Genomic DNA, 13,698 nt, shown 5'->3' with positions numbered 1-13,698 from the left:
AATAATAGTGTTTTTATAGAGAAGTGAATTTAGCAATGAGTAAACAAAACTTTTTTGTCTTAATGACGCAGAGGATTAAAGGCAATCATTTGGATTCTGGAGGAAATAACCTGAGTCAATGTTCCAACTCCAGCAGCAGATTGCTTATACTTTTAGAAAGTGAATTTCATATATATAAAATGGGATAATTCTACATATTTTATAGATCTTATAGGACCCGAGAGTGACATCCAGCAGAGTTCCCAAACTGGTGGCTTGAGAGTTGAGTACTGCCCACAGATATGTCTGTCTGTCCTACATATTTTTAACTGAAATTTTTTTAGCATTAAAAAATCCACATTTTCTTCTTAAACAATACAAGATTCAGCAATACTGGGTTCTCTATACTCTCCTTTGTGCTATATTGTCATACAAATTGCATCTTTATATACAGTATATCCTTCAATACTCATTTATAATTACTGTTCTTTGCAATTATTTTTTAAATCAGGAGAAAAAACGTTAAACTCAAAATATATTTATGTCTTTTATATTTACCTATGTGTGTAATTAGTTTTACTGGTCCTCTTTATTTATTTATTTATTTATGTAGATTCAGGTTGCTGTCTAGTATCCTTTCATTTTAGCCTCAAGGACTCCTTTTGGTATTTCTTGTAAATCACGCTGGCTAGCAAAACAGTCTATCAGTTTTTGCTTACCTGGGAATGTCTTAATTTCTACTTCAATTTTTTTTTTTTTTTGGTGAGGAAGGCTGGCCTTGAAACCTAACATCTCTCACCAATCTTCCTCTTTTTGCCTGAGAAAGATTGTTTCTGACCTAACATCTATGCCAGTCTTCCTCTATTTTGTATGTGAGATGCCGCCACAGCATGGCTTGATGAGCAGTGTGTAGGTCCGCACCCAGGATCCAAACCTGCGAACCCTGGGGTACACAAACTTAACCACTACACCACCGGGCCGGCCTCTCTACTTCATTTTTGAAGGATTATTTTGTTAGATGTAGAATTCTTGGTTGACAGTCTTTTTCTTTCAGCACCTTGAATATGTTCTCCCACTGCCTTTTGGCCTCCGTGGTTTCTGGTAAACAATTTGCTGTTAATCTTACTAGTGAATCTTGTGCATAAGTAACTTCTCTCTTGCTGCTTTCAAAATTCCCTTTTTGTCTTCGGTTTTTAACACTGACTGTCCTGCATCAAGATGTGGATCTCTTTATGTTTATTCTACTTCGAGTTAATTGAGCTTCTTGGATGTATAGATCAACATTTTGAATCAAATTTAGAAAGTTTTCAGCCATTACTTCTTTAAAGATTCTTTCTGCCCTCTTCTCTCCTTTTGTTCTGGGTGGTTCTTTCATTATGCATATTTTGGTATGCTTGATCATGTCCCACGGGTCTCTGAGGCTCCATTTGTTCTTTTTATCCTTTGGGTTCCTCAGATTGGATAATCTCAATTGACCTATCTTCAATATACCAATTCTTTCTTCTGACTGCTAAAGCACACTGTTGTGCCTGTCCAGTGAATTTTTTCATTTCTGTTATACTTTTCAACTCCAGAATTTCTATTTAGTTCTTTTAAGTAATTTCTACCCCTTTATTAATATCCTCTAATTGGTGAGGTAGCTTTCATGTACTTTTTTAGTTCTTTAGACATAGTTACCTCAGTTCATTGAACACATTTAAAATAAAGTCTTTGTTTAGTAAGTCCAAAGTCTATGCTTCCTCAGGACAGTTTCTCTTATATAATTTTCCCCTGGGTCTGTCCCTATTTCTTTGCATATCTGCTGATTTTTTTGTTGAAAATTGTACATTTTTAGTAATATGACAACTCTGAAAGTCAGAACCAATTCCCCTAGTGTTTGCTGTTATAAATATTTGTTGATATTTCTACTGTTTATTTGTTTAATGACTTTCCTGAACTAAATCTCTAATATCTGTATTCTTTGTCATATGTAGCCATTGAAGTCTCTGCTAGGTTAGCTTAATGGTCAGCTAATGGTTAGATACAGATTTCCTTAAATGTCTGGAACTAACAGTTCTCCCAGCTTTCCTAGAGGCTCTGTGTATGTGTGTGTGTGTGTGTGTGTATGTGTGTGTGTGTGTAGGGGCACAGTTTCTATGCTCATGGAGGCAGTTTACAACTCTGCCTTGGTCCTCACATCCTGCTTGTGACGAGGCACAAGGTCAGCCAGAAATGAGAGCACAGGGCCTTCTCAGGTCTTTCCTGGACACTTGCACAGCCCTCTGCATGTACATGGTCTTTTCCAGATTCCCAAGAATAGGTTGGAGCTTTTCAAAGTCCCTTTTGGACATCTCATTCCCCAGCTTTTCCTTTTGTGTTTTGGTCAGCTTATTGTTAGCCTCAGTTGCTACCACCACATTAGGCAGCTGCAGTGGTAAATGATTACCACTGATAGTTTTTAGCAAATGCCCCCTAGACTTCTGGTTTTCACTGTAGTTTTAGGCTGTTGGTTTTCAAGGCTACCATCATGCTCAGAAAAGTGTCTGTTGGGGGACAGGGTAAGTTAAAATGCCACAACATTTGCTATTTTTACCAAGATTCAGTGTTATATACTTGAAAAAACATTCCATGGATTGTCTAATGGCTTTGCTTAATTTCCAGAGTTCTGAAAAAGTTGATTTTCATATTTGCCAATGTTCCTACTGCTTTTATGGAGGAAAGAATTTTTGGAGCTACTTACTCAGCTATTTCTGCTTAGTCTCCTCAAAAAGTAACTATATTATTGGATTTTCACGTGATTTTTGTGAGTCTCGGTTATTCCTGAGTTTAGGAGTGTCAATGTCAAATATGCAGGAGTTGATTCTTGACTATATATATTATTTACATGCCTTATCCACATTGTTAATTATTTATAATTATATTTTAGTTCTAAATACAAATATTTTCAATGTCTTTTTCTTTAAATCGGAAATATCTTTCTCTAAAATATACATTTGTGCCTGCTTTGACCTTTTAATTACCATTAAGTATATATGATTTGGCTGGTTGTGAATTTAGCATATTTCTCCCATTAGACTAGTAGATCATTTTCACAGTAGATGGAATTAGTGGTTTAATTCTCTCTATGATTAAATAGGCAGAGTATTTAGGCTTTTAAGAGATGTTTCTGAAAACTGTAACATCAATGACTAAAACAAAAATTAAAGCACATGCTTTCATGGATATATTGAGTTGAAAATAAATTCTTAGGGTATATAATCAAAGGCCCACTTGTTAAATATGGGCTCATTATTAATATATAGATTCTATGGTTGCCATGAAACCCAATGATTAGATTTTTGAAAGATGTGTCTATGTGGGTGAGAGGAAGGGAAAGGAAAGGGAGGGAGGAAGGGGCAGAGAAAGAGAGAAATAGAGAAATAGAGGCAGAGGGAAGGAGGGAGAGAGAAACAGAGAGAAATAGCCGTAAACATGGAGAGAGACAGATTAGAACAGATTGAGAAAGAGAGACAGATATAGAGATGGGGAGGGAAGAGAGAGAGAGAGGAGAAAAAGACAGGGAAAGACAGAGAGACTGACAGAAATAGAACAACACAGACACAGAAAAAGGGAGAGGGAGAGAAACTGGGAGACGGAGACAGACTGTGAGCATATTCTGCAGAAAAAGTCGAAAAGCTGAGCTAGGAAGGGTTAAATCATAATTTTCCAAACTATGTTCCATGGAACATTGTTACTGAAGATATTACTAAGTTTTGGAAAAAGCTCTCATGGTGAAATATATTTGGGAAATGCTAGACATAATATCTTCTATTTGAATATTCAAAATGCATATTAGCAAATTAAAGTCTCTGGAATAAAGTTGCTGAACTTTAAGTGAGGATTTCCTGAACTCATTTGCATAAGGAACACTTTGTGTGGATCACCCTTAGTAACACCCTAAGAAACCTAGTGCACCTCGGCACAAGGAACTGATGGACTGTAGACAATTTTATTCACTTATTTATTTAAACTTTGCATTTCAATTAAAGGTAAAGGGAAGATATGTATAGGTGAGGGGTAGTGGCAAGTAAAGATCAAGGAAATCTCTTTTTAAATTTTCTGGAGGATAGAAATCTACTGATTTTTGCTAAGCTGTGTCAAATAGTGTGGCTAATAATGAGATGTTCAGAAATTTACAAAATTAGAAAACTTCTATATGTGCCTTGGAACTTCCGGAATACAATGAAATGGTTCTTATTGTGTGGCAGAGTTCCTTACATATGGCAGTTGTTAATTTGTGTGTGTGTAGGTTATGGATGAGTGCATTTTATTGTGATCTTTTAAGGAGATAATGGTTTCATAGAATTTATCACTTACAAGGAAGAAAGCTAGGAAAATGAAATACCATGATTTTCAGCTCCTGACCCTTGTGGACTTAGCCTTACCTTTTCTAGATTGGTAAATTCAGGGAAAGCTATGGAAAATTTTTGAAACCAGCAAGAACATTTTCTGGTCTAACCTGATTTGAAAATCTCACAGAACTCAGTGCAGTATTCCTTTTACTTGTGGCCAACATTGTGGTTTCTGGAGACTTCCATTTTATGTCTTTTGTGATTGCAACGAAATGAGAATTACATTTTATTTAGGCCTTTTGTTCTTATTAAATAAGGAGATTCCTTATGAAAATACATAATTTAAGGCTTAATCTGACCATAGAATCCCTGACTTTTCTTCTGTGCATGTGTGTAGGATTGTTTGTATGTTTGGATTGTAATTATGCAGTTTGCTAATGAGAAGGAGAGATTAGGCATGGTCTGAAGCAATATCTTGAAGGAGTTAATTTTCCGTGTATGTATAGTTAATACCCTCAGATTGACATAAGTGTATCTCTTAACTGTTTTTCTTAATCGAATATTCCTTGAGTGTACACCGTCTGAGGATAGTGGAAGGCCCCATTGCCTTTGGCAAGTAGTTTTAGATTAAAAGTTGCTGCAGATAAATTATTCCTAGATAATCCAGAGGGTGATATATTTTGTGGTTTCCAGAGCCACTAAATTTTAGCAAGAATCTGATATTTCTGGAATATAAGTTGAAAATGTGCCATTTCTTCAAGGGGAACCTTTTGATTCAAAATTTCTTTCCATTTTTGTCAAGCACAGGTAGAAATGCTAGGAATAAAGTCATCTGTAAAAGAATTAAATTCATTTTAAAAGTTTCTAACTACTGTCAGTGCTAAATTCCTTTTTGCATGGGGCCTTGAATAAGCCTGACCTGACTCCTGAATATAATCAATGATTAAAACAGTGTGGAAAATAAAAATTATTCTTAAAGTTGCACATTATGTATGTTTGTGAATAACAAGGTTTTTGGCTAGATTTCTAGTTTTATGAAGTTTGCTGTAGTGGGGTTATAGTGTGTTTTAATTGTTTCCAATGATTTAAGTCCAGGGGTTGTATACAAGCTGTCCAGAAAGCCATTGGTAAGGGATCCACATTTCCTCCTATGGCCTCAATTGTTTGAGGGTTGGCAGGCCATCATATTAAAAACAACCCCAAATTACCATATGTTCTTTCTCTCAAAACACAGTAGTAAGTATTCCATTATGAAAACTAGAGAGAGAGATATTTATCTGTGGTTCTTATAAACAAAGCAACAACTTATGAATTCATTTGCAAGAGCATTATGATTTAATCTAACTATAGTGCTATATAGTGTTTTTACAGCAAATTTAAAGCAAGACTGGTGGTCTTTTGAATGTGGTCTACTACTTAGATTGTTCAATATTTAATTAGCATATTTGCGCAATGAAACATCCAGGATATATAAATCCTTTAGTTAAAAATAAAGGCAGGGTTTTTGAATCTTTCAAGAGACTGAGTAAAACAATATAAAGGAACAAGCAGCAGGAGGAGAAACCATGAGAAAAGCTCTAAAAGTATCCTGGACAAATTGGAAGATGTTTTCTCTCCATAAAGGTTCTAAGACAGTGAGTGGACAGTTGTTCATTAGTGTCACTTACCTCCAAGATGAAATACATATGTGGGTTTTAAAAATATTAGATATATGGGCTGGCCCCGTGGCTTAGTGGTTAAGTGCGCGCGCTCTGCTGCTGGCGGCCTGGGTTCGGATCCCGGGCGCGCACCGACGCACCGCTTCTCCAGCCATGCTGGGGTCGCGTCCCACATACAGCAACTAGAAGGACGTGCAGCTATGACATACAACTATCTACTGGGGCTTTGGGGGAAAAAAATAAATAAATAAAATAAATAAAAATATTAGATATAATGAGAAGAGAAGTTAAAACAGGAAGTTTCTTTAAGCTGAATTTTATAGAGAAATGAGAGGAAAAAGACTAAAATTATGCAGTTTCTTAGCCTTAGGCAAAGGCAATGTGTGGTGGTGAATGTGGCCTAGCATTTTGTAGCCAGTCAATGATAGGGAATACACCTGGATCAGGTATGGTGAATTTCCATTTCTGTGCAAAGCAAGAGGGAGTGAGTGTGTGCACGTTATACCTTTATTGCTGAACCAAGGAGCCCCCCTTCTACTTTAGTGCCTATGTTGATATATACATTTTCTTAACAAGCATAAATTTTAAGATAAAAACCACTGTTTAGCTTAGAAACATTTGTAATGAATGTATGAATGAAAGAGTATTTTACCCTGCGGAGAGCATATGAATCTCTCTGAAGGCTATTCCCTTGGAGTTACCATTTTTCTGCCTGCACAAGATGCAGTCTGAACAAAAGTATTAAGGGTGCTTGTTACCTGATACCCTTCAGTCCCACCACCTTCCCTGCTTTTCCCCAAGGTTGAGATCTACTTGAAGATAATCAGTTTGACCTGGAGTGAATTGGAGAACTCCCCATTCTTGGGAAAGGAGAAGGTAAAAGAACTGCTATTTCTTTGAGGTGGATGATTGAAAGGATGCTATGAAATATTTTCACTCTTTTAGGGAAAATGAAACAAAATTAAAACCTGAAACTGAACGAAAATGTCTTATTCCAGGCACTGATTTTTATTCTATTTTAACCTGGAAAGACATCAAGATTCAAACTCCTATTTTTCCTTTGGCATTGCAGTGAGACAACCAGAAATGTCACTGCCTGGGACAAATGCAATAGCGTTTTTGTAATTTGGTAGTTTTTAGGCACAAGACAAAATTGATCCCAAATTTGGAGTTACTTCAGGGAGGAAGTTTGTTATACCTTTTTGCGATACATTTGAACGATCAAGAGAGAGCGTCTAGGGCCGGCTCTGTGGCTTAGCGGTTAAGTGCGCGCGCTCTGATGCTGGCGGCCCGGGTTCGGATCCCGGGAGCGTCCCGAGGCACCACTTCTCCGTCCAGCGTGAGGCCGAGTCCCACGTACAGCAACTAGAAGGATGTGAACCTATGACATACAACTATCTACTGGGGCTTTGGGGGGAAAAACTGAATAAATAAAATCTTTAAAAAAAAAAAAAAAAAAAAAAAAAAAAAGAGAAAGCGTCTAGTCTTCAGTGTAATCACCCCTGAGATCTTTCATAAGTATTAAACTTTCTAGAAAAAAAAGTATACAACTTAAACACCCCAAGCTTTGGCAAGAACTGTTACATATGTATTGGAACTCTCTTTCTCTCTCTTTTAACCTCAAAACAAAACACATCCAGAACTGATTAAATGTATTTAATGTAGATTAATCACTTTTCCCCAGGAATATTGCTTCAGCTTTTTTGTGGTCCCAATGCCTACAAATTAAGATAATTTTAGCTCACAATGGACTTGATGGCTATTAAATCTTCTCCTCATGTGAAGATTCCCAGGAGGAGCAGTATAGTACCTCTGTTACTGGCTTTATAGGACAGATGATCTATCTTGATCCCATGACATCCACATTTTAAGAGGGATTTCCTTCTTTAATATCTACATATGTTTCCTACTCTTGATAATTTCACAACGAAAACTAATCAGAGAGCTGTTTCTTTTCCTGTTGTTTTTTTTTTTGTACTTAATCTAGGCCTGTGTCTGTTAGATGTCTGTTTAATATCATGATAATCCTTTGGGAAAGAGAATGTATTTTTGCTTACATTGAATAGCAGAGAATAAATGTCAACAATCAGGAAATAATAATCATTAATCAAGGAGGGAATGCAGTTCTTTCAGAGGACTGAGAGCTGGGGGTGGGTAGGAGTCCTACATTTTGTCCTTAGTGCTATCACTGAACTTTTTTTTTTTTCTTACTTAAGACATATTCTAGTATGTTAAAACATATTTTAATCTTTGTTATAAAAGAGTATTATTAGACTGATTTTTGAGCATAAAGTTTCAATTTTTAAGTTTTTGGACAGATTATCACTTACTAGTATGTTGCCAAGTCCACCATATATTATCAAAATATCATTCTAAAAGGAATTTGTACCATTCCTTTTGATGTTGGTTGTATGGTAGGTGTATTCCATTGTACAAGTTTACTTTAAAGTTAAAAATGGAATCCTTTGAGTGTCTGATAATATAGAATATCCTAAAACCATTATTATGCCTGGTAGAAGATTCTATCAGTGTTCATGCTGATGATGAGTGGAGACTCTGGAGACTTCAAATGTATTGTGAAAGGGGTACTTAGGTAGCATTTTTGCAGAGATTATTTAGTCTGATACTTCCTTGTCATTTTGGTTTGGAAAAGGTTTTTGGATAATTTGCCATATTTACAAATGATCATCAGTGATACAGTTACAGTTTTACAGTCATCGCTCCTTCAGGAGAATTTTGAGATAACTGCCTCTATATTGAGAATACTTGTTCCTGGAACTTGCTAAAGTCCACCGAATCTCCTTGACTAGCTCTTGTGTTTGCGAAGAAGACAGACTCGAATTTTTCCAAGAAGGACATGTAAATTATTGGAAAAATAAAATTGGTAACTGGCAAGTTGTTGAGACCTGAGTCATGTCTAGGGTTTTTGCTTCTTTATGATTAAGCCATTATTTTACTTCTACTCATCTGCTTAATATATGATTTCTGTTTCCCTGTAACTTCAGCTTTTGTTGCCATAGCTCTTCAGCTCCAAGACGAGTACATGACATTGAAGGTTTGACTTCCTTTCCTGACTCGCGAATTATTTCATTATGTTCTAGTTCAGATTCCTTGCTGATGGAACCTGATTTAGTCTGCTTTCTTCCTCAGCCAATTCACCCAGGTTATAAGCCACTGTTCATCTAATGGATTCCCTACCCTGGGGATAGGTCCCCAACAATGTACCAATCAGCAGAATCTATGGAATGGGGAGGGAGGGAATGACAGGAAATAAAACAAGCTTGATGCTTCCTTATCAGGGACTATAGACTGAGCATTTCCTCTAAAAAAAAAAGAATGAGGGCAGGGCAAGCACCCAATATCTGTAGTATACCCAACTTAAAAACAAATTTCAAGTACAGTGTCTCATTTGATGATGTCCTAGTCATGGAAACAAAAGCAGATAAATTCAGGGAAAGATTGACAACCTCACATTGTTTCAGGCACTTTCACTATTGAGATAAAGATGAGAAGGATGAAATTAGAATTCTCAGTGTGTTTTATAACTCAGTTGTTATATCAGGGATGGATTACCTGAGGATAATGAGGTTAGTGGTGTGTATAGGAGAGTGTACTTTCTCTTTGGACCTTGTTGATAGTGGTGCACAATTTATTTGCCTCCGTTCTACCCTGGCAAGGGCCAGGGTAGTTTCTTGAACACAAAGGTCTAAGTACATCAAAGGCTGGTGCCTGGAGTCAGGTGTAATGGCATGGGGGAGTTGGTGTTTGCCAATGGCGTGCTCTGCTGCTCCACGGTTGATCCATAGAATGTACAGAGAAGGAGCAGAAAAGTGACCTGCCTATCAGGCTGTGTTTTCACTCAGTTGTTTTTATACTTGTTGACAACAATTGAAATGATCTCAACTGCTTGTCGCTAAGGAGATTTATTAAGTTTCTCGGAATAGGATGTTACCTATTACAGAAGAAATATTGCAATCCAGGTGTTCCTGGCTAACTTCCCAGTGTCCCCAGACAATCCTGCTAAATAGTTCCTCACCAGTCTGCAACTGTCTGTGCTATCAGGTTCATCCTGCCCAGGGACCACAGCTTAGCTCTCTGCTAGTGAGGGAGGGTCATACAGGCCTTAGTCCATTCTCTGCTCAGCAAGGCTTTTGTGTGTGTGTATATTAATATGCATGTTTGATATAAATATTTCTTAGCATATATTATACACATTTGATAAATTGATTTAAAGATAGATAATAGGTGTTTAATTTTATGTCTTCATCATCCAGCTTCTAAGATAGAATGTTGCCAGTACATTATTTGACATCCTTTCTGTTTGCATTCCTGTTCCTGGTTGTGTTCCCTTTCCTCCTATTATTTTCTTTAATTTTGTGTTAATAATTTTCTTGCCTTCCTCTATAGACTTAACACATATGTAGGTGATTCTAAAATTGCTTGATTTTGAATGTTTTTATGAATAGAATCATACTGGTAATATTTGTGACTTGCTTTTTTGAACAGTGTTTTTGAGATTTATTTCTATTGTTGCATGTATTCGTAGTTTATTTCTTTGAGTTACTTTAGTATACTATAGATTATTTATTCATTGAATTTTTCCTAGCTTTTGGCTAATTTCAAGCAACTTTTTCAACAATTACATCAACTAGCTATTGCTACACAAATGGTGTGTAATAAACCATCCAAGAAGACAGTAGCTCAATGATGATCCATTTATGCTCATGGATCTCTCGGTTAGCTGGGGCTCTGCTGATCTCAGATGGAGTTGGCTAGGGAGCTCTGCTTTGCACCACAGTTTTATGTAGGCTAGACAGATCTGCTCCATTCTCTGTTTATTCTTATTTGACCAGCAGTCCATCCAGGCATGTTCTTCTCATGGAGATGGCAGAGGTACAAGAGAGTGGAAACACATAAGGTTTTTCAACGCTTAGATTTGCAACTGGTACACTGCCATTTCTGCCTTGTTCTGTTGCGTGAGGCAAATCGCATGGCCAAACTTGCAGTAAGTTCTCTTTCCTCCTTGATCTGTTTTCTGTTTCTATAGTTTTCCCTTCCCTAGAATGTCATATAAATGGAATCATAGATATGTAGACTTTTGTGTCTGGCTTCTTACACTAAAGCATAATGATTTTGAGATTCACCCATGTTGTTGCACATATCAGTCCTTCGTTCTGTTTTATTGCCAAATAGCTTTCTTTGGTCGCATTCACCTTGATGGCCTAGTATTGAGACAAATTTAATTCCCGCTCTCTTGGTTACGACTTGTGTCACAATTGAAGGGCATAGACTATAGACAACAAAGAAGAAGTATTTATGAAGCAAAAGAGCCACAGAGTTTCATAGATAAAATAGAGTTTCATGGATAATATTTGAGTCAAGAGTTGATGCTGGGGGCCGGCCCAGTGGCATAGCGGTTAAGTTCGCACATTCTGTTTCGGCGGCCCTGGGTTTGCCAGTTCACATCCTGGGTGTGGACCTACTCACTGCTCATCAAGTCATGCTGAGGCGGCGTCCCACATAGAAAAACTAGAATGACCTACAACTAGGATATACAACTATGTACTGGGGCTTTGGGGAGACAAAAAGAAAAAAAAAAGAGGAAGATTTTCAACAAGTGTTAGCTCAGAGCCAATCTTCCTCCAAACAAAAACAAAAACGAAAAAAAAGAGTTGATGCTGGGGAACTGGATTGACTTGAATGAATGACTTGCATGATTTGAAAATATGATGTGAAATATGAGAACTAGAGAGAAGGCAGAAGGTACTAAACATTAATATAAGCAGTGGGTCAGCAAGACGCTACTGGGCACGTTTTGCTGAAGGTGGGAAAATAATTTTGAAACTATTGGTCAATAAAAGACTTGAGATAATGTCTGACTAGGGCTATATTGTTATAGTTTTAATTGCTTGTACTGAACTCAGTTTAAATTTTGTGCAGTTTATAATGTGTCAATTAACAAAAAAGAGCTGATCTAAAATTATGGGTGCTTCTCTTCAGTTTCCCTAGTCTGTGAACATCTCTCCATTATGGCTGTGATCTTGTGTGACATTTGCTAGTATGGTTTTTCCAGCTTTGCTCATTGTCAGTGCATAGTATATTGCTTGAGAAATTTTCCATAAATACTTGCTTGGTAAAGGGATAGATGTTTCCCAACTTTTCTGATCTTTTTTTTTTTTTTTTTTTCATATTTCTCCCATAAATACTGGGCAATATATTTACAACTACTTTTAAGTCTTTTACCAGATGCCCCACAGGTAACTTAAATCTAATTGATACCGTTAGTCTAACCAATAGACTTGCTCTTTTGTTCCTACATATTCTAACCTGGGTGGTAATGTCACCAGTCCTGTTGCTAGTGAAGAGACTTCTGGCTTTGGGCCCTCCCTTGTCTCTATTTCCTGGATATATTTCACGTCTTCCTGATCCCTTGATGAAATTACAGCAGCAGCCTTATAGCAGTTCTCTCTGCATGAATTAAAGCCTTCTTATCTCCGGGATTGGATAGTGATATAGGGTTTCATTTTTTCCCTCAGTTTACATTGGCGTTAGATAACTCACGTGTAATATGTTTACTCAGTGTGTTTCTGGGCAATATCTTAATTTCTTTTTAATTTTATTGCTAGCTTTTGATCAGTTTACTTTGTCAAAGACATAGATAAGAGAAAAGAATAAAATATTCCAGTGAAATTCTTAGTTTTTAATAGTGCTTGACAATATGTAATTGTGAAGTTCAACAGAAATGGTTAAAAATTCAGTTTTAGAATTACTGGTGAAATTCATTTTCCCATGTTAGTTTTTCCCCCTAATTATCTGGATGCAGAATAGGAAACATCATCTTCTAGGTAATGTTTAAATGACAGATATTGATGGTTTTTTCCTCTGTGTTCATAATGGTTTTTGGTTGGGTAGGGCTGGCAAAAATGTGAATATCCTGGTAGTTGTTGCATTTTTTTCAACTGATAGGTGTTTGAAAGCCTCTTGTGAATGTAACTCTTTGTAAACTCCTTAAAAAATTTGTACCCAAAGAAATCTTGTTCTTAGCCAGATCATTTGTACTTTGTTTCCTGAAGAGTGAGGGTTGCATCTTTATTATTAGCCTTAATGTATTTAGTTTATTTAGTCATAAATGATCTGATATATTTTAAGAACAAAGCTTCTTGGATAACAGTCCCTCATGCAATTCTAAAATACATTGCATAATTCAAACAATGAAAATGTATGCAAAGTGCTTCAAGTTTGATTTTCAGATAAATTGAATGCAGGTGTTCATTGTTTATTTAATTGTAAGATAACCTATTTTGTTTCTAGTTGAAACATTCTGAGCATGGAGCTATAACTGCAGAGACAGAAACCTGTGCATGCATGCCTTTGATTTAGTTTTTCTCTAATGCCTATGTTGTTCTTTGTTGGGCAAACTTACCAGCCTGCCTTGCAGAAATAATATTGTAATGATGTTGAGGCTGGAAAGATATGTAATCAGATTATTTGTAGCCATGGACCATTACATGATTACCATAAAACGATGGTTCCTAACTTTTTGTGTGTGTTATTAAAGCTCTGAAATTTATAGAATCCCTTCCCAGAAAAATAATCACATTTATACACAAAGTATTTTTTCAGAGGTTTTTCAATCCCTCTGAGTCCTATTCCTTTACCTTATGTTAACAACTCTGCTACATTCTCATACATTGTTTATGGGAATATAAATTGAAACCATCTTTATGGAAGACAATTTGGGATATTTATCT

At 36.5% G+C, this 13,698-nt stretch overlaps 1 protein-coding gene across 5 annotated transcripts in view; it reads left to right on the top strand.

Moving 5' to 3' along the window:
* The window catches only part of CRPPA (CDP-L-ribitol pyrophosphorylase A), a 275,796-nt gene that overhangs the window by 60,352 nt on the left and 201,746 nt on the right, over nucleotides 1-13,698 (top strand). For 3 of the 5 annotated variants that reach the window (XM_087427459.1, XM_087427333.1, XM_087427494.1), the window contains exon 4: nucleotides 6,749-6,823. The exons of the other annotated variants lie outside the window; for them this stretch is intronic. In XM_087427459.1, the coding sequence (XP_087283585.1) occupies nucleotides 6,749-6,823 (75 nt within the window). The remainder of the gene's footprint in view (nucleotides 1-6,748; nucleotides 6,824-13,698) is intronic. 5 annotated transcript variants of the gene reach the window in all.

Source organism: Ceratotherium simum, chromosome 1 (assembly GCF_057802395.1).
Source record: "Ceratotherium simum simum isolate JZ-2026a chromosome 1, ASM5780239v1, whole genome shotgun sequence".
Taxonomy (NCBI): Eukaryota; Metazoa; Chordata; class Mammalia; order Perissodactyla; family Rhinocerotidae; genus Ceratotherium; species Ceratotherium simum.
The sequence above is the reverse complement of the archived record's forward strand: the minus strand, read 5'-3'. Positions and strand labels throughout refer to the sequence as shown.